Here is a 21,074-nt window from a genome sequence, read left to right on the forward strand (position 1 = left end):
GCCTATAAATACTCCACCCATTCAGCACTGAAAAGATACAGACCTACACCGAATTCTTGATCTTTTCTGTGGTTCTAAGAGCTCAAATTTGTGTAAAGTCCAAAAGTTCTCCTCTTTCTGTTCTTCAAGTCTTGAGTTGTAAAGAGAGGAGAGAAAGGTTCTGTAAGGGTTGTCTCCTGAGCCCGTCAAAAGGAGTGAAACTATAAAAGGGCAGTTGGCCTTCGCCTATTGAAGGAAGGCCTCTAGTTGACGTCGGTGACCTCGTCGGTGGAGGAAGCCAAAAGTGGAGTAGGTCAAGACTGACCGAACCACTCTAAATCTCTGGTTTGCTTTTATTTTGAGCACTTTATCATTACTGCAAACCTCCTACATAGCTACTGCTCTCTGCGCTTTTACGAACAAGTTTCTAAGTTCTGATCTTTCCGAATCTGCATTCAGACGTAAATCGGTGTTTTCGTACGATCCTTACATTGCAGTTTACATTTACGTTTTGATTCTATTTATAACTGCAAACTGTCTTCTGCGCTTTTACGAACGAGTGTCTAAGTTCATATCTTTCCGAATCTGAGCTTAGACGTAAACTGCGTTTAGACGCAAACTGTGTTTAGACGCAAACTGCGCTTAGACGCAAACTGCGCTTAGACGCAATCTGAGCTTAGATGCAAACTGCGCTTAGACGCAATCTGCATTTAGACGCAAACTGCATTTAGACGCAAACTGCGTAAACTGCGCTTAGACGCAAACTGTGTTTAGACGTAAACTGCACTTAATCATAAGTAATCTTAGAATCGACTTTTGCATCAAAATAGTTTTTATCGAACGAACGCAGCTTTCGTTTTTAATCGCTGAAAGATTTCCGCTGCACTAATTCACCCCCCCTCTTAGTGCTCTCGATCCTAACAGTGAACACATATCCTAAATTAGCCTTATTATCGTTGACATCGGATTGGAAACTCGAGTCCGTGTAGCCCTCAACCCTAAGGTTACTTCCTCCATATACTAGTAAAATATCCTTAATTCTTCTCAAGTACTTAACGATATACTTTACTGTCTTCTAGTATTCCAAACCTGGATTCGCTTGATACTTGCTCATGACACTCAAAGCATACGCTATATCATACTTGGTACATAGCATAGCATACATGATAGATCATATTGTTGAAGCATAGGGTATTATATCCATGTCTATCATTTCTTTCAGTCTTTCAGGACATACTTCTATAAAGTGATATTGCATGTTTAATCGGTATGAGATCTCTCTTAGAATTTTTCATGCCAAACCTTTTGATAATGGTGTGTATGTACCTGAACTAGGACAAGCCAAGCATCCTATTAAATATATCTTTATACATCTAAATCCTTAAGATATAGGATGTTTTCCCTAAGTCATTCATAGAGAAATATCTAGATAGCCAAGCCTTTACTATAGAGAGCATTCTTACATCATTCTCAATTATCAGGATGTTATCCAAATATAGTACTAAGAATATGATAGCACTCTCATTTACCTTCTTGTACTCACAAGGCTCATCTTTATTTTTAACGAAGTCATAAAATTTAATTGTTTCATCAAATCTTTTATTCAAACATCCGGAAGCTTACTTTAATTCATAAATGAACATAAGCAATCTGCACACCTTATCTAAACTTTCTTCATATACGAATCCATCAAGTTGTATCATATACATCTCCTCCTTCAAGTTATCATTACGGAACGTGAATTTCATATCCATCTGTCAGATCTGATCATCATAGTGTGTTACAATAGTCAACAAAATTGAAATGGATTTTAGTATAGTTACGAGTGAGAAGGTTTTATGATAGTCAACACATTACCTTTGACGATATCTCTTAACTATATAGGTTTCCACATTTCTATCTACTTCGATCTTTTTCTTGAAAATCTACTTAAAATCTTTTTCCATCTAAGGTTAGTTAGATCAGCCTTCACAACATCTAATTGATCTTGACTCACTGCTGCTGCAAGCAATAAGAAATAAATAATCCAACAGCTTGAGTAGAATCCATGAAGAGCAAACTCGATATCGTTTTGGGAGCCTTGGACAGGTACTGAAAATTTCCCTTTGATGAAGAGCAGGATCCCAATCTTGTACTAAAATTCTCCCATCATCCAAAATTTGTCTCATGACTTGTTCCATGCAACTATTTGTCTACTTGTTAATAACATGACCACCGTCTCTTCTACTGATTGATTATAGTCCAAAAAAACCCCATCCGTGGAGCATGAAAATGTTAAGAAAAGAATGAACAGCTATTTACAGAAAACGGATTTATAGTCTGAAAAAGAGGTTGATTTCTTTTTGCAAACTGTCCCATCCAAGGTGCTGGATAAAGGAAAGGCCATTGCGGATGCTTACAGGATTCCAAGCTACCAGAATGATGAAGGTCCGGTCCACCTGAGGATTTGGACCCGGAGGTGAAAAACCTGGAAGCCCTTCTTTGAGTGACATAAATCTCCTCTACTGTGTTCCATTTTCTACAAAAGAAGCATTTGCTTTATAGAGTGACCAAATCATTAGGTTTCTATCCACATCACCAATAAAAAACATCTGTAAAATGAGCATTCTATCATTCTCATTGCTAATGCATGCTGAGTTATATACATTGATATCTTTGGGTATCCAATTATAAAGTGTGTGTGAATGTTGTGTTGACATGGTAGACATTCTTCGTTTTGTAATTGACTAAGCTTCACACGTGGAGTCAAATATTCATCTTATCATATAAATAAATAAATTCAAGTATATGTATACTCTTCTACATGTGTAGAATCATTCCTATTTCCATATTTCAACGAAACTCTACTTAATTATCATAAATCAAGGTTATCACTAGTTAATTTGAGTTAAAATTATAAAAATTTTAAATACCTAAAGTTGTCTTATTATTTTCACTGATTATTTTACTTGATTTCATCATCATATTATTAGGTTTTCTTTTTCCTTATATATACATTATGTATGTATATATGTATGTATATATAAAATATCATTGACTATGACTTAAAAGATAAAATATCATTAGTATAAGACCATTGAATTATGAAAAATTGTACAAAATATCATCACATCCTTTACTTTTAGATCCATGAATTATAAAATATATAATTTATAACACATATGCATACATATTTAATAGGGCGAATTCTAAAAAAATTAGTTTTAAGAAATTCCCACATGGAGCTTTAACTTTTCAAAATGACAAAATAACTCTCCAACAATTTTTATCTTTTTTCCTTAAAAATGGTTATCTTCTCTCCCATTAATCATACAATTAAACAGATTCGACCAATCTAAAACTTGAACCAGTTCAAAATAAATTATATTAAATAATTTATTGATAGATATCAATTTATATTATTTAAAATTATATAGAAAGATATTAAATTATTTAAAAAAATAATAATAAAATTAAAACTATATTATCTAACTATGAAGTCAAGAGTAATATAGTAATATACATTTAAAAATATAAAATTTTAAAAACCATTTAAGATACTTAAAAATAAATCTGAAAGTTCTATACGACCATTATTTTTAAAAAAAAATTAAAATAATTTATTTACTAATTTTGGGCCTTAAAAAGTTAAATTTATATAATAAAAATAAAAAAAAAAGTATAATTAGGAAAGGGGAGAAACTATTCTCCAACAAGCGGAGCCTCCTAGAGGTGCTCGTTGAGGTTGTTTATTCATGGACGTTCATGTGATATCGGTTCTCTTTCTAGCATCAAAAATATTGTATAATTTTATGTCGTAGTCTGGGAGTCAGTACAGCTTGGTCCTGTATCGAGAGTGCTAGGTCGTCCACATGGATCGTTTAGGGAGCGGAGGATGAGGGAGTGAGGTCAGGTCTAGAGACTTCCGCTACGCCCTTGTAGCTGATCCAAGGTGGAACTTGACTGACTTCCTCCACGTGATCCTACACAATAAATCGATATTGGGAGGGGGATTCCTGACTTGACTCCTTCGATGGTTAAGTTAATAGGTGATTTTTGTGGTGTAAAAAATTTGATCCTTTTCCCAAGCTTGAGGGTCGATATTTATACCTACAAAGGTGGGTGGATCGGGTCATTAATAGCTATCGACACCTCATTCAACATGGTCCTACGATGCCAACTCATATGATCCATAAGGTGCAAGTCGGCTCGTATGGTCTAGACCACCTATACGATTCCGAATGCCACGGGGTCGATCATACGTGTATCGTCTACCAAGCTTCTAGACATGTGCTAAGCACATGCTCTATGTCGGTTCTATGTCAGCTGACGTGTGGCCAGTGATGAAATATTCCCTATAAAATTGGACGAAAACTGAAAAAGTTGAATGTTGTAAGATTTTCAACTTTAATGAAAACCCCATACTGCCCATTTGCTGTGTAGTTATTTCGAACGAGCAAAGTGTGTTCATTTTTCGTTGTTGTTTTATTTAATTATGCCTGTTTACTTTCAAACTTCGTCTTGACAGAATAACCCATTTTGTTTCTTTCGAGTCCTCAAGGAGATATCTATGTATATTTTTTCAATGAAAGATTGCATAAAATAATATGATTTACACATTAATCAGGTTTTTTCTTTTAAATATCTGGAAAATATGATCTCTTGTTATCATCTAATTGTAATTTCTTCTCGTTTCTTATGACTTGGTGTCTTATTAGCTTGATTTACATATTGATCAGGTCTTTCAATTTTATTGTCAGGGTAAATAATTTGTTATACATTGAATTTTAATGCTTGATTTGTGAATAAGCTAATAATTTTTTAATCTTGTATATTTTTATTTTGTTCACATGCTTTTTCTTAATTATATGAGATTGCAGGAAAGCTGATCCTTTACCAATAAGATGTGGCATAAGTATTGCGTGACTTTAGTAAAACTAATTAAATCATATCAGAGCAAATGATGGATCATAATAAATGTTATCTGCTAAAATATTTAAGATATATATTTTAGTAAAAATACTTTTATTTTTTTTAGAATGCTAGTATTTGTATTAACAGTAGAAGATAAGTATTAAAGATTATAATATCGAAGGTCATGAAGCATATAAAAAGACTCATTATTTTTAGACATAAACTCGATCGACTTCACATATTTAACTATATCGAACAATAAAAATGACCTCATCAAGTATGACTGATCTTATGCAACATGCATAAGATTGAGATAAAAAACCATGGACAAAGCATATATGCCAGCAATGGCAATGGAAGGATGCATGAGATTTTTGAGTCCACCCTCCATCGATTAGAGAATTAGGGTGAAGTATATTGAAGGGCATGTTGGTCTTCTTGTAGGAACATTTAGAAGCTCACATCATGACTTGGAGATAACCTTTCAATTCATAAGGATAATTAAAGAGTTCCAATTCATAGTCCTTCCTCCACACTTCACATCATAATGGATGCATATTTGAACTAGTTAGAACATAAGACAGACTTGTCACCTTATAAAATGCATGATTCATATTGGCATCATATCCACTCACCTTGCCATTTTTTTGGACCTTCCATACAACTCCAACCATTCCTAAAGTCTTTGTATCCTCTCTTAACATGTGCATATCAATCACTGAGACTTAATGTGGTGGAATATTATGGAGATGTTCTAACTATGGTTTTAATTTACTACATAATTTCATTTCATTTTCCCCATCTCACCCAACTTTTATCTACTTCATCATCATACCCTCTCCTCCAAGAACAAAAAGACATATTATATATATATATATATATATATATATATATATATATATATATATATATATATATATATTCAATATTTATAAACCAAACATACTATGTCCAAAATATTATTATATATTTATCTCCACAATCAAAGGATTCTCCTGATTAAGATAATAGTACTCTCATCATTACTGAAACATGTCCTGTATGGTGTTAACATATTTAAGTCTTGCGCATTGTCAACATCTACCCACTAAGGGATCAATGAGAAGTCAACATATATATACTTCCAAATCAGTCATCTCTTCTTCTACAGGTATTCGATACAGTATCTATAAAGAAAAAGGCAAATTATGAATGGATCTCTCATCGTGCACATGAACAGCCCAATTCTTATCGTGATGCCCACCATGTTATTCTTGTGGCTGACTTGGTCGATGCTAATTGATATCTCAGTCTCTCAAAGGCACTTTTTTCCGCAGCTTGACAGGCTCCCTCCAACTCCTAAGTTTGACTCTCTCTCTCTCTCTCTCTCTCTCTCTCTGTGCAGCAAGGAGTAGACCAAGGGAGACGTCACACGTGTTTCCTGCTGTGCATTGTCCTCCGTCAACGAATGGTTGGGTTGGGTGCTGCAAGCATGTTTCGTTTAAAGAGGGGAAAAGAAGGCATGCATGCAGTATCGAAGCCACCATTAGTCCCGTTAGGACGGCGAAGCTAACTTGGATTTATTGCCTTCGCCGCATTAACTCCACAGTGTACAAGAGAGTCTGCGCGCAGGAGCTCGAGTTTCTGGAGGATGCTGGAAGCTTCTGCTGCTCTTGTCAACTGCTTGACTTCCAACGAGCTACGAACTCACGGGTCAACCATATAACCTATGGGCGTATGTGATAACAAGTCATCCCAGCCGCTGAAAACGACATCATTTGACTATTGTAGTGTGGCTTAATTAGAGCGCGTATATTTTGCTTTGCTTGGTTTGTCGACAGCCAGTAATTGTTTTAGCTGAACACCCAAATTATTCTTGAGATTAATCTTGCAAGTAATTAAGATCATGTGTACGAATGAAATGAAATAAATCGAGAGGATAATCTTATACTACTAAGGATTGAAAAAGTCTAATTATTTGATTTCTGACGTGTCGAACTTATCGATCAAATGGATGTGATGTGTCATCAGATAATCTACGCATCTCATATTAGAAGAAAATTGGACGAGAAAAAGTAGTATCTAAGTTTGACTCGGTGTCCAGTTCTTTGATCGATTTATGACGAGTTCGACGTTGGTGGTGTAGTGACGGTGTCAAAGTTTGACAAACACTCGTGGCTGTTGCCGGTGTCTGATTTCAACTAATTAAATGCATTCCCTGTTTGACTTCGGTTGATGAACCGAATGCGTTGACTTTTTTGTTTTCTTCGGACGTCTCCTCACCTTGTCGGGTGACGCTTGTATCTCCCAATCTTTGCCAACCCGTACATCCCAAATTCTTCCTTTTCTTCTGCGATTTGGGTCGCACTAACACGCGCTCAGAAAGAAACGTTTTCCATTTGCGTATATGGCGCGTCGTCACCACGTTTGGTCTCCCCAAGCGAACTGTGGAAGCGCCGCAGTTCTTGGCTCCTCCATCCCTGCCTCTTCGTCTCTATCTCCCGGTGGCCTTCCACATCGACCCGCCTCAGTCTTCTCTTTCCCACTACATGCGTCACGCTTGTATATAAAGGAAGCTTGTGAGGCCTCCGATTCCGTCCACGAAGAAGGGAAGGGAAGGTAGCGATGAACTGCGATAACTCCTCCTCTTCCTCCTCCTCCTCCTCCTCCTCCGTGTCCACCTCGTCGTCGTCATCCTCGACGACGCGCAACCAGCACCAGCCGGCCCCGTCGCCCAAGCGGAAGGCGGGGCGGAAGAAGTTCCGGGAGACGCGCCACCCTGTGTACCACAGCGTGCCGGAGAGCCGCGGCGGCAGGTGGGCGTGCGAGGTGCGGGAGCCCCGGAGGAAGAGCCGGATCTGTCTCGGGACATTCTCGACGCCGGAGATGGCCGCCAGGGCGCACGACGTGACCACCATGGCGCTCCGGGGCGAGTCGGCCCAGCTCAACTTCCCCGACTCGGCCTGGACGGTGCCCCGAGCGAGGTCGGCCGTCCCGGAGGACATCCGCCGCGCCGCGACCCAGGCGGCCGAAGGGTCTGCTCCCTCCGAACCGTCACCGCCTGTAGAGGCGCCAACGACATCCCGAAGAACTCCGGGAAGGGATGCAAGGGCGGCGGAGGCGGAGGCTGCAGCGCCGCGGCCAGCTCCGGTTTTCGTGGACGAAGAGGCGGTGTTCAACATGCCGGGGTTGATGGAGGACATGGCAAGGGGAATGCTGGTGACGCCGCCGTCGATGCAGAGAGGGGTCGATTGGGACGGCGCCAGCGACGAATGCGTCTGCGACCTGTCGCTTTGGACGGACGAGCTGTGAAGCGTGACACAGTGATAAGCCTTCTCTTTCTTCCTTCTCGTAGTTGGATTCATAGCAAACACCAATGAAATCCTTCACACTGTCTTGGCTTTCACAAAGCGTGCAAATTAAAGAGAATCTTGTGATGCTATCAACTCATAGCTGACGTGAAAGAAATTTGTTTCATATCTAAAAGAGACGGTGTGCAGATGTACTCTTTTGCTTCGAATATGAACGCACGCACCTCATGATCTTTGGAAGCTAATATTAAATTTAATTCAAAATTTAAAATTTTTACGGCTAATATTAAATTGATTAAAATCAATATCATCTTATATGCTTTGAGGTTTTTTGCCGGCTAATATTATTGGTAATTCGTGTCTAAGAATAACAACTTAAACAACAGTCCATCTCTTTTATTTATCCAAGTAATATAGCATTACTCTACATGAAGATTTAATAATATAAAATTTTACATTTTTCGATTTTTTTACTATTTAATAATGAAATATTATTTTGCATAAAAATACATTTTCCAAATAAGATTATAATATGTTTTAGAGATACCAAAAATATTATAATTTTATTTAGAAACATGTAACAAAGCATAGTATAGTAGATTGATGGTGACGTCCGCGCGTATCGCAAGGCGTGCCACGACGGAGAAGACGACTCGCTTGCCGCCATAGCTTTCCACCGATCCCGTTCGGTCGAGTTCGGACGGCACCGGTTGCAGCCTCCCCCGGGCTTGCTGAGATTTCACCCCCGGGGAAGAGGGGGAGGCGACGGCGGAGCAGGACGCAGCATGCTCCCATTGGGCCAACAAAGGTGAGTCTTTTGGACGGTCCTGTGGCTTTCCATCTTGGGGTGCGACACCTCCACTGTGAGTGTCGTCATCCGAGGACCACGGCGGCGATAACGCGCTGCGCTCATCATCTAATAATCGGGTTTGGGTACGGAGGAGGTAGGGGAAGAGAGAGATGAGTTATGGCTGCATATACTGCTTCCCCCAGATGCAGATCAGACGAGCAACCCGCTTCGTCCATGTCTGCCTTCCCCATGTATATCTGAGAGTTCGCTGCTTCCCTTGCTTCAGAGTTCGTAACATACCAATATATACCCCTTGTGTTCCGCGTCCGCAGCGGCCAGGAAGAGCGGACATGAGAGAGAGCAGGAAGGCTCGGCCCGAGCGGTCGGCTTCGTTCCACGGCCGGACGACGACGTTAACGGCCTCCCCGCTGGACCGCAGCCAGATTCGGCGGCCTAAGACCCAGCCGGAACTGCTGCCCCGGGGGAGGAGCGGCGGGGGAGAGGAGCGGAGGTTGCCGGCGAAGGTGCTTGTGAACGTGTCCGTGCAGCGCAGCCTGGGGCCGGTGCAGGTGATGGCGTCCGCGGAGTGGAGCGTCGGGGACCTGGTGGCCGCCACGGTCCGGCTCTACGTGAAGGAGGGGCGGCGGCCACCCATCCCCACGGCGGAGCCTTCCGCCTTTGGCCTCCATTACTCCCAGTTCAGTCTCGAAGGTAAGCAAAGCCCATCTCCCAACACAGAACGTATCATGTTCGTGCCACTTTGATGATGCCGATGATCATTACCAGGTCTGGATCCGGAGGAGAAGTTGATGGGGTTGGGCTCAAGGAACTTCTTCCTCTGCCTCAACCCCGTCCCTGTTTCAGAAGCAGCAAGCGCAGCAGCAACAGCTACCGCTGCCTCTGCAACTGGTTCTCGCTTCAAACAAGCCGAGAAGTCATCAGAGATCGGCATCTCCTGCTTCAGTTTCATGGACTTCTTGCTATAGTTGGGTATCTTGCTATATACGATGATCTGTGTTGACGTGATTCCTCGCATGCGTCTCCCGTGCGCCACAATTCCTCGTGTTTAATCTCCATTCTCCAAGATTACCCAAGACCACAAACGTACGCCAGATGTTTGACAAAATACGCATGCATATGTTACATCGCCTGCACAATTGCGAGCCACAACCGAATGGATATCATGTCGCGCAGAGACAACCAAGAACAACAGGACAAGGAAGCTACTACTACTGTGTCTCACCAATGCGGTGGATAATGTAGCCGATATCAACAAGGCGAAACTGACCTGCGTACTTTGATCCAACCCGCGAGGATCCGTAGAAGGCTTTGCCTCGAGAGGCGATGATACTGATGACCTCAGCCGGAATAATCCCGGTATAATCTCGTAAAGTGAAGGGAGGATGACAAATGACTATTTGCCCATTTGTCCTTTGGCTCATTGAAGAGGCAGAGAAAGATGAAGATGGAGCTGGATAAGAGCCATCATATCACCGTGACCTTGTCCCAAGTATATGAATCAGAGATCTCTGCGGGTAATTCCGGCCTGTCACACAAGCAACTTGCGCGCATGAGGCAGGTGAAATCGGAAACGTGGCTGGGTCGGGTGCGGCTCACCAGAGGGAGCAGACGGAGGAAGGACGGCGCAACCGGGACGACAAAGCCTGCCACCATCGGGGTTCTGGCCTTCGAGGTGGGGCGGTACATGTCCAAGGTCGCCCAGCTGTGGCACGCCCTCAGCGACGACCACGTCGGCCGGATGCGCGAGGAGGTCCTCCGCCTTGAGGGCGTCCGGAAGCTCGTTTCCGACGACGAAGGGTTCCTCCTCGCGCTCGCCCTCGCCGAGATGACCGACGTCCTCGGGTCCCTCGCCCGCTCGGTGGCCTGCCTCGCGTGGAGGTGCTCCGACCCTGTGCTGCTGCGGTTCGACGCCGAGTTCGTGAACCTGGTACAGAACGGCGATGACCCCTTCGGCTTTGAGTACGCCGGGCGGAAGATGGAGCGCAAAGTGAAGAAGATGGAGAAGTTCGTCGCGACGGGCACGAACCTATACCAGGAGCTCGAGTTGCAGGCGGAGCTTCAGCAGGGGCTGCGGCGGATGCTGGCCAACCCCGATGCCTGCCGCCCTCAGGACAGCGTCACCTGTTTCCGGAATAAGGTGGTGAGGCACCGGCAACAGCTGAAGCACCTGCGCGAGACTTCCCTGTGGGTTCGGACCTACGATTACGTTGTCCGGCTGCTGGCCCGGTCCCTCTTCTCGATCATCGGAAGGATGCGACTAGTGTTCGGATTCCGGAAGTTCAATATGACGCCATTGCTTCTCAACAGAGCTGCTGAAGCAAGCCCAGAGGCTAACCCACAAGGCAGCAATAGCACGGTGAACATGAATCTTTCATCGTCTATGATCGATCCCAGGTCTCAGCCACAAAATGCTCCGGCCTCCACCCTCGGCGCTGCAGCGCTAGCGCTGCACTACGCAAATGTGATCGTCCTGATCGAGAAGCTTGCGACGTCTGCCCATTTGATGGACGCAGATGCGAGGGATGATCTCTACAGCATGTTAACCACAAGCATAAAAGCAGCGCTCAGAGACAGGCTGGAACCCTACGGGAAGAACTTGGCACCACCAGCTCGCAATCCCGCCCTCGCGGCCGAGTGGACTGCGACGGTGACAGGGATGTTGGAACGGCTGGCGCCGCTCGCTCACAACATGATCCGGTGGCAGTCTGACCGGAGCTTCGAGCAGCAGAGTTCGGTTCCAAGCTCCGGCATTCTTCTGCTACAGACACTTTACTTTGCAGACCAGAAGAAGGCAGAGGATGCCATTACTGAACTGCTTGTTGGTTTGACCTATTTATGGAGATACCGGCTTATTTATTAGAACAGGACCGAAACGTCTCATGGAACCGAAAATTCAGAAACCGGACCCTTGGCCGGTACTGTCTGTGATCGGGTCGATTGTGAGAATAAACCGACTGAACCGGTAGACAATATCGGGTTAATAGTGGCCCTTGAGATCCGGCCCAATAAGCAGAACAGTCTGGTTTTATCATCAGATATTATTATTTATGTCAGTGTGAACAACCTTATGCCGTGGCCTCGGGGCCGACGCGGCTTGTGTCGGGTCCGAATGGCGGGGGATCTCGTTATTGCTGAAGTGGCCGGTCGCGCGGATCAGATCGCGTCGGGGTTCGTCGGGGCGTTCCGTAGAGCAGGCCTCCTCTACTCTGCGTCCCGGGGGCGCTAACCTCGTCTTCTCACCTGCACACAGGTCGGGTCGGAAGCTCGGCATGACCCCTCCGACAATCAAGTTAGTGATGTGAAGTGGTCTGTTTGCGCGTGTTTTTTTCTTCCCCCTTGCCCCTCTCAAGAGCAGGGTTTTTATAGGGTGATTTACCGTGTCTGATGTGCTGCTTGCAGGGAGCAGATAGCGTCTGACACTGGTGCTGGCGTGGCATGAAGGACCGAGTCTGAGCAGATCGTTAATGGGCCTCGGTCTGCGTTCTAGTTCGTTTGACCAGGTTTCGTCGGGTCGATTGAGGTGTGAGGCGTCATTTGGGACAGTTGACGTCTGCTCGGGTCTTGTCACCATTTATTACCCTCATCATATTCCCCCCCGAAGGAAGTCATGCGTCGGCTGTTGCTGGGGAGTTCAAGGCGTGGCTTTGGTTTTGAGAAATTGTACCGGCCGGGCATTTTGCCGGTCCGGCTAAGAGGGGTTAGATGTGCAACGGTGACCCTAGGTAGGGTGCGGCCGAGGAGCACAGCTCAGTCAAGCAGGCCAAACAGAAGCTGTGGTTTCGGGAAGCATGAAGCCGAGAAGCACGACGTAGGCGAGCAGGCCACGCAGGTGTGTTCTCGGGCGGCATGAGGTCGGGGAGCATGACACAGGCGGGCGGGCTGCGCAGGTGTGTTCTCGGACGGCATGAGCCCGAGGAGCACGACGCAGGCGGGCAGGCCGCGCAGGCGGGCAGGCCGCGCAGGTGTGTTCTCAGGCGGCATGGGGCCGAGAAGCACATCTCAGTCGAGCAGGCCGAACAGAAGCTGTGGTTTCGGGAAGCATGAAGCCGAGAAGCACAACGCAGGCGGGCATGCCGCGCAAGTGTGTTTTCGGGCGGCGTGAGACCGAGGAGCACGACGTACGCGGGCAGGCCGCGCAGGCGTGTTTTCGGGCGGCGTGAGGCCGAGGAGCACGACGCAGGCGGGCAGGCCGCGCAGGTGTGTTCTCGGGCGGCATGAGGCCGAGGAGCACGACGCAGGTGGGCAGGCCGCGCAGGTGTGTTATCGGGCGACGTGAGGCCGAGGAGCATGACGTAGGCGGGCAAGCCGCGCAGGTGTGTTCTCGGGCGGCATGAGGCCGAGGAGCACGACGCAGGCGGGCAGGCCGCACAGGTGTGTTCTCGGGCGACGTGAGTTCGAGGAGCACGACACAGGCAGGCAGGTAGGCCGCGCAGGTGTGTTTTCGGGCGACGTGAGGCCGAGGAGCACGACGCAGGCGGGCAGGCCGCGCAGGTGTGTTCTCGGGCGATGTGAGGCCGAGGAGCACGACGCAGGTGGGCAGGCCGCGTAGGTGTGTTCTCGGGCGGCATGAGGCCGAGGAGCACGACGTAGGCAGGTAGGCCGCGCAGGTGTGTTCGCGGGCGGCATGAGGCCGAGGAGCACGACGCAGGCGGGCAGGCCGTGCAGGTGTGTTCGCGGGTGGCATGAGGCCGAGGAGCACGACGCAGGCGGGTAGGGGCCAAGGAGCACAGCTCAGACGGGCTAAGCCCGAGGAGCTACTTGTGTTGTTGTCCCTCCATGCCCATTTAACAGCGACGGGGCCTGAGAACTTCCATGCCTTATTGCCTCTTTGCGGGGGAGTTTGTTGCGTTTGCAGCACACCTTTAGACGTCGAGATCGAGGCGTCAGGGCTCTGCCGCTTCCTTGCCCCGGAGTCGCCACGTCAGGCCTTCATTATGGTGGGACGTCCCTTGGCATTCCTAACGGGACGTGACGACTATACATGTGCGTGGGTGGGTTGTCATCCATTCTCGGGAGGCGAAGGGGCGCTGGTTCTGGCGGGATATCTTCTTTAAATAACGAGCGTCCGACTTTGTTCCCATCTCTCGCTGCTGAGTTTTCCTCTTCGGGTCTCGCCGTCCTCTTTCCAGTCGTCCTCCTCGCCTCCTGCGTCGCCTTATTTTCCCCAGTAGCCCCTTCCCGTTAAGGTCAGTGAGGATGACATCCTCTTCTTCCTCCCCTTCTTCCGATAGAGCTAGGGAAGGATCTCATCTGCCATCCCCCGACCAATCCTCCGACGAGGAAGCGGCGCGGGCTCTAGAGGCTTTAATGTGGCCGCACGACCTTGACTCCACCATGAGCGGGCCATCGTTGAGGAGACTCCAGGAACGCTATAGTATCCCGGAGGATTATACCCTCAACGCCCCCGAACCAGAGCAGCGAGCCTACGACCCGATTCCGAAGGGTTTTGCGTTAACCCTAGACGCCCTAGAGGCGGGCCTGCGCCTTCCCTTGCACCCACTCATCGTGTCTTGTATTTCTCTCTGGCGGATTTCGCTGTCCCAGGTGGCGCCGAACTCTTGGCGCTACCTAGTGGTGTTCCTGGGGGAATGCCACTACGCCAATATCACCCCCACTCTCAATCTGTTCCTTTCTTGTTACCGTCTTTCCAAGGGGTCGGGGGGTTATTTCCTGTCTGCCCGAGCAGGTTTTCGAGTCGGGGGAGCCCCTTCCAACAACAAAGGGTGGAAGGGGAGGTTTTTTTATGTCAACTATGCAAGGGATTGGGGTTTTGGGGTTCGGTGATCCGCGAGAGCGATCGACAACACCGTCCCGAGCCTGAGCGAAGAAGAGCGCCGGGGTCTAGGGAGGCTTAAAGAGGTTCTCCCCAGTTCCCAGGCCATCCGAAATATGACCGAGCGGTGGCTGGTCGAGGCGGGTCTCAGTCCGACGCCTCAGGGTATGTTAATAGCGCCTGGTCCGGGTATTGCATGGCTCAATCTTAGTACTAACTTTTACCCTATTTCTTGCAGAAATGAACCTTCGATCCCTTCTAGGCGATCGGGCGTCGTCGGCTTCTCCTCCAATTCCATCAGCCGACCCGAAGCCCGGCTCGAAGGACGCCCCGTTAGAGGTCGAGGTCGGGCGCCCTCGGAAGAAGGCGAAGATCACTTCCTCCAAAGGGGCTGAGGCGGGCCCTCTCCGAGCCGCAGCGGGCCCTAGTCGAGAGGCGACGGGGAAAGATCCACGCCCTCCCTCCATGCGTGATCTGTGTCACCTGCCCACGGGCGATGAGCCGTTCCTCTCGCGGGTGGTGGGCGAGATACCGACAGGGGGAGGGAAGTGACCCCCTAGTCGCCCGCTGGGGGGGCTTGTCCCGAGGGTACAAAGTGTGGGCCGGAGGAGATCCCTCGACCGCATTTCTTTGGGGTGCTCTTCATCCCGATATGGCTCAGGACCTATATACCCTGCTTTCGGAGGCTCTGCTTGGCAAGTCCGCCAAGTCTTTAACATGGGTAAGTGCTACGCCTGCCACCTCGGGTTATTTATCTGACGGTGTTCTCCCTGACCTATCTTCCTTCTTATAGGGCCTTCATTACGCGACGACCCTGATGGACCGAGTGCGTGACGCTGGCCGAATCATTGGGGGCCTCAACAGCCGCAATGCCGAGCTTTGCCGTCAGGTCGAGGAGGTCCGAGCCGGGGCTGGCCTAGAAGCCGTGGCGGTCGCTAAGAAGCGCGCGGCAGACTCGGAGACGGAGGTGGCTCGCCTCAAATCGGAGCTCCAGACATCCGAAAACTCGAATAAGGAGCTCCAAAAAATCCTACAGACCGAGCTCCGTTTGTTGAGGGCGGAGGTAAGCACCTTCAGTCAGAAGCTGGAGGGGGCGAAGGCTGAGGCGAGAGCGGCCTCCGAAGCGCTTGCCGAGGAGGCACGCCTCCGACCCGACAAGGACAAGGAGCTTATTGTGGCGTACAAGAAGTCTGAGGGGTTCGAACTCGGGTTGACGCGGACGGGACGGGTTTCCTTTGAATATGGATACCGGATCACGACATCCCGCTTCCGCGCGCGCCACCCAGGCCTCGAGGTAGAGGAGGACCCCTTCACTCCCCACCCCGAAGATCTGGAGGTGGACATGCCCGAGGATGTCCCTTTCGACGACCGCCTGAACGCCCCATAGGAATAAAAGGGTCCTATATTTTTTTGTGGTTTTTTCCTAAGGTATCGATCGGTCTGTAAGTCGGGGTCGAGTCCTGTAGTGTTAATTTTTCTCAAATGAAAGAACATTTTCTTTTCTCGCATATTGCCAGTCTTTTGCTCTCTCACACGAAGAATTTTTAAGGTTTTGGACGTTCCATGTCCTTGGTAAAGAACAGCCATCATCGTGGTGAGCCGGTACGTGCTTGGTCAAACAATCCCGACGACCCGATAGGGTCCTTCCCATTTGGGGGTGAGTTTACCGTGTGCTCGGGTTGGGTTACTTACCTCAGCCCTGTGCAGCACTAGATCATCCAGCCTGATAGGTCGGGGACGTACCTTTCTGTTGTAAATCCTGACGATGGCTCTTTTGTATGGGAGGGCCTTCAGGTGCGCGTTGGCTCGCCTCTCCTCGAGCAAGTCCAATCCGACTCGGAGTCCCTCGGCCGACGTCCCTTCGTCATAGGATTCCGTTCGGGGGGTGGTAATCTCCACTTCGGCGGGCAAGACGGCCTCGGCACTGAACGCTAGGCTGTATAGGGATTCTCCGTTTGTGGTTTTAGGCGTGGTCCGTAAGGACCATAAGACGCTCGGGAGTTCATCAACCCAAGCCGAACGGACCGCGAGAGTCCTTCTCCGGAGTCCGCCCAGAATGGCTCGGTTGGTGACCTCGGCCAGCCCGTTCGTTTGAGGGTGTGCGACCGAGCTGAACCTCAGCTGTATCCCGTGGCTTGCGCAAAATTCTTTGAACTGAATACTGGCGAACTGCGTCCCATTGTCCGTAATGATGACCCTGGGCAGACCAAACTGGGTGACGATGTTTTTCCACACGAATCCTTCCACCTGACGCTTCGTGATTATCGCTAGTGGTTCGGCCTCGACCCATTTGGTGAAGTAGTCTATCCCGACAATAATATATCTTCGTTGCCTCGAAGCTGGGGGAAAGGGGCCGAGAAGGTCCATTCCCCACTGCGCGAAAGGCCATGCGCAGTCCATGGGTGTAAGCGGCACCGCCGATAGCCGAGGCGTGGGGGCGTGCCTCTGGCATGCGTCGCACTTTTGCACATACAATTTTGCGTCTCGACACATAGTGGGCCAGTAGAACCCCTGACGGAGCGCCTTAAACGCCAGGGTGCGCCCACCCATGTGTTCACCGCAAATACCGCCGTGGACCTCGGCGAGAACCGGTTTCGTCTTCGGGAAGCGACCCATGGCGCTTGAATCGTAACACCTCCTGCACCCATGTCGTTGGTGGGTCAACGGTGGTCACCGCTGCAACCGTGATGACGCGGGTGGGGAGCTCCTCCACGTCGGGCTCGCCCTGCGGACCCAATCTCGAGGCCAGCTTTGCTAAGGCGTCCGCCCGCTCGTTCTGGCGCCTGGGCACCCTGGACAATACGAAGCGGAAAAAATGAGCGGCGAGAGCTCTTACCTCCACCAGATACTTCGACATGGTGGGGTCCCGGGCCTCATACCTGCCGACGAGTTGCTCGGCAACCATCTGCGAGTCGGTGAGGACGTGTATGTTGTCCACCTACATTTCGACGGCTAGTTTGAGCCCCGCCAGTAGCGCTTCGTACTCCGCCTCGTTGTTGGTGGCCTTGAATCCGAAGCGAAGGGAGCGCTCGAACGAGCGCCCATCGGGGTCTCTAATACCAGCCCGGCCCCCGCGCCCTTTCGGTCGAACGATCCGTCCACGCAGAGGAGCCACTTCCTCTTCTCTCGTTCTGGCTCCTCGCCCTCGGGTTGAGTCAATTCCGAGATGAAGTCGGCTACCGCTTGTGCTTTGATGGCGGTCCTCGGGACGTACTGAATATCGAACTCTCCAAGCTCTACCGACCACTTGAGGAGGCGACCTGCTAGGTCAAATTTAGACAAAACTTGCCGGAGCGGCTGATCGGTGATTACCTCGATCGAATGAGCTTGGAAGTAGGGGCGCAGCTTCCGGGCGGCCAACACGAGCGCCAGCGCTAGTTTCTCGATGGGGGGGTATCGCTCCTCGGGTCCATTAAGGACGTGGCTAGTGTAGTAAATCGGTTGCTGTCCTCCAGATGCCTCCTTGATCAGAACCAAACTTACTGCATTTTGAGAGGCGGCCAGGTAAATACCCAGCTTTTCCCAAGGGGACACCGAAGCGAGGCGAGGGAGGGAGGCCAGATGCTCCTTTATGTGGGCGAAAGCCTTCTCGCACTTCGCCGTCCACGCGAAATCCTTGGGATTCTTCAAGGCCCGGAAGAAGGGTAGGCACCAGTCGCCTGATCGGGATAAGAACCTTGACATGGCGGCGAGCCTCCCGTTCAGGCGCTGCAACTCCTTAATTGTCCGAGGGGCTTGCATGTCGGCGATTGCCTGTACCTTCTCGGGGTTTACGTCGATTCCCCTTTCGTGTATGATGAACCCGAGGAATTTGCCCGAGTCGATACCGAAGGCGCACTTGGCGGGGTTGAGTCGCATGTTATACCTTCGTAGCGTGCCGAATGTCTCGGCCAAGTCGGACAAGTGAGTTGCAGTTGCGTGACTTTTCACAATCATATCATCAACGTAGACCTCCATGTTTCTACCGATCTGGCGAGCAAACATTTTGTTCACGGTCCTTTGATACGTAGCCCTGGCATTTTTTAACTCGAACGGCATAACCTTGTAGAAGTAGACCCCTTGGTCGGTGAGGAAGGCGGTATGCTGCTGATCCTTGGGCGCCATCCTGATCTGGTTGTAACCGGAAAAGGCATCCATGAACGAAAGGCGGGCTTGCCCAGCCGTTGCGTCGACCAACTGGTCGATTCGCGGGAGGGAGTAGCAGTCCTTCAGATAAGCGCGATTAAGATCGGTGTAGTCAACGCACATTCTCCAGCTTCCATTGGGTTTCTTCACGAGGACTACATTGGATAACCAGCGTGGGTACTTGGCTTCTTCAATGAAGCCTGCTGCTAGGAGTCGTTCCACCTCCCCTCGAACGATTTGCTGGCGTTCGGGAGCGAGACGTCAGGGCCTCTGCTTTACTGGCCGCGCGTCGGGGGAGATGCACAGGTGGTGCTGAGATACCTCAGGGTCAACGCCTGCCATGTCAATGGGTGACCAGGTGAAGACATCGACATTCTCTTGGCGGAGATTGATGAGCTGGGCTCGCTCATGCTCTGGAAGCTCCGACCCGACCTTAACAGTTCGATCCGGACGCCCGTCCTGTAGGGGCACGTCCACGGTAGGTCCCGTTGGCTCGGGGTGTCGGGGCAGCCTTTTTATTTCTCGGGGGTCTTCGAGCGGGAGCTAAGCCCTCCTCTTCTTGTGCAGGGAGATCGCGATCAAATAGCACCGCCTTGACTCGCGGGGGCTTCCCTTGGCTTCTCCAACCCCCGCACGGGTCGAGAACTTCACGATCCGGTGGTAGGTGGAGATAAGCGCTCTGAGCTTGTTGAGGGTGGGGCACCCCAGAATCGCATTGTATGCGGTAGGAAGGTCGACTACCAGAAAAGTTGTCATCACCGTCTTCGTCCTCGGTGCTTCCCCGAGGGTTAAGGGCAAGACGATCGCGCCCAACGGTGAAATTGATTCGCCGGTGAACCCGGTGAGCGTCGAGCTCATAGGCCCCAGGGCGTCGCGGGAGAGCTCGAGCTTTTGGAATGCGTCAAAATAGAGGATGTCGGCCGAGCTCCCAGTGTCGACCATGATCCTTTTCACTTGGGCATTGGCAATTCTGGCAGCCACTACCAACGCGTCATCGTGTTCGGGCGGTTCGGCTCTCTCAGCTGGAAATGTGACCTCGGGCGCGGGCCCATGCCTAGGGTCCTCGGCTGTAGGGGCGCGGGCGCATGCTTTCTGCCCAGTCATACTGTTTCCCCCAGACGCTGGGCCGCCCGTGATTACGTCAATCTGCCTTTCAACGGGGCCCTCGGGCCGCGGGGAAAGCTCTTTATTCTGCCGTAGGTAGTGGCTGAGGTGCCCCCTTCGAATCAGCTCCTCGATCTGTCGCTTCAGCTCGCGACACTCTTCCGTGCCATGCCCGTTTTGTCGATGGAAGCGGCAATATCGTGTTTTGTCCGCGAGCTCCCGTGGGTTCCTCATCGAGACGGGGGTTTGGAGCAGCCCCTTCCCCTTTGTCTGGAGGAATATCTGCGTTCGGGATGTTCCCAAAGCGGGGGAGGGCGACCTCAGCACGGACGGGTTGTACCGGTCCGGTCTGCGTCTCGGCGGACCGGGTAGTTGCCCTATTGGTGGTTCCGCCCAGGGCCTTTTATGCTCCTCGTGTCTCCCGGACATCCAGGCTTCCGCCGCGACATAGTGGTTGGCTCGCTGGAGCATTTCCGAGACAGCGGTGGGGGGTCGTTCCACGAGGAACCTAAAGGGACGGAGACCTGCCATGAATGCCTGCATCAATAAAGAGGGGTGAGCACCTGATAAGCCCCGGATTTCGGTGGCGAATCGGTTCACAAAACGAGAGAGGGGTTCGTCCTCCTTTTCGTTCAGCCTAAGGAGCAGGGCGATGGATGGCTTCGGTCGAGCCAAAGCCAAGAAGTTGAGCTCGAACTCCTTGACGAGCTAGTCGAAGGAGGTGATTCCCCCGGTCTTCAAGCCGCTGTACCAAGTGCGAGCCGAGCCTTTCAGGGTCGTGGGAAACGCCCTACACATCAGAGCGTCAGAGGTTCCGTATAGCGCCATCTGAGCCCGAAAGGCGGCCACGTGGTCCGCGGGGTCGGTGGTGCCGTCGTAAGCGTCCAGGGAGGGGAGTCGAAAGCTTGCGAGCACCGACTGATCCCGTATTTCAATCGCGAACGGCGACCCCCGGTGCGCATCGTCCCCAGGCTCTCCCTTTGAGGTACGGACCTCTCTTTGTATTTCTTTGAGTCGTTGACTGAGAAAGTGCAGTTGGGCTCGGAAAGAGCCCGCTAATTCTGAAGACATCGCCTCATGCTCGGGTCGACCGGCAGGG

General features: G+C 49.9%; 5 protein-coding genes across 5 annotated transcripts; 4 read left to right on the forward strand and 1 right to left on the reverse strand.

The window, feature by feature from the left end:
* The first annotated feature begins 7,310 nt into the window (after positions 1–7,310).
* LOC135589100 (dehydration-responsive element-binding protein 1F-like) lies at positions 7,311–8,489 on the forward strand. Its single transcript, XM_065081402.1, has one exon. The coding sequence runs from the start codon at positions 7,477–7,479 to the stop codon at positions 8,161–8,163; it is 687 nt and encodes a 228-aa protein (XP_064937474.1). The 5' UTR covers positions 7,311–7,476; the 3' UTR covers positions 8,164–8,489.
* Positions 8,490–9,177: 688 nt separating this feature from the next.
* On the forward strand, positions 9,178–9,980 carry LOC135587824 (uncharacterized protein At4g22758-like). The gene is made up of 2 exons (XM_065079621.1): positions 9,178–9,663; positions 9,739–9,980. Exons 1-2 carry the CDS (start codon positions 9,303–9,305, stop codon positions 9,936–9,938), a joined length of 561 nt encoding a protein of 186 aa, XP_064935693.1. The 5' UTR covers positions 9,178–9,302; the 3' UTR covers positions 9,939–9,980.
* A 143-nt stretch (positions 9,981–10,123) lies between these two features.
* Positions 10,124–11,837, forward strand: LOC135587822 (protein PSK SIMULATOR 1-like). Its single transcript, XM_065079619.1, has one exon. It carries the CDS (start codon positions 10,412–10,414, stop codon positions 11,831–11,833), a length of 1,422 nt encoding a protein of 473 aa, XP_064935691.1. The 5' UTR covers positions 10,124–10,411; the 3' UTR covers positions 11,834–11,837.
* A 1-nt stretch (position 11,838) lies between these two features.
* Positions 11,839–16,599, forward strand: LOC135587823 (uncharacterized). The gene is made up of 2 exons (XM_065079620.1): positions 11,839–12,279; positions 12,373–16,599. Exon 2 carries the CDS (start codon positions 15,564–15,566, stop codon positions 16,131–16,133), a length of 570 nt encoding a protein of 189 aa, XP_064935692.1. The 5' UTR covers positions 11,839–12,279; positions 12,373–15,563; the 3' UTR covers positions 16,134–16,599.
* Positions 16,600–19,414: 2,815 nt separating this feature from the next.
* On the reverse strand, positions 19,415–20,506 carry LOC135680338 (uncharacterized). The gene has a single exon (XM_065194218.1). It carries the CDS (start codon positions 20,504–20,506, stop codon positions 19,415–19,417), a length of 1,092 nt encoding a protein of 363 aa, XP_065050290.1.
* Positions 20,507–21,074: the final 568 nt, after the last annotated feature.

This window comes from Musa acuminata, chromosome BXJ1-8, assembly GCF_036884655.1.
Source record: "Musa acuminata AAA Group cultivar baxijiao chromosome BXJ1-8, Cavendish_Baxijiao_AAA, whole genome shotgun sequence".
NCBI lineage: Eukaryota > Viridiplantae > Streptophyta > Magnoliopsida > Zingiberales > Musaceae > Musa > Musa acuminata.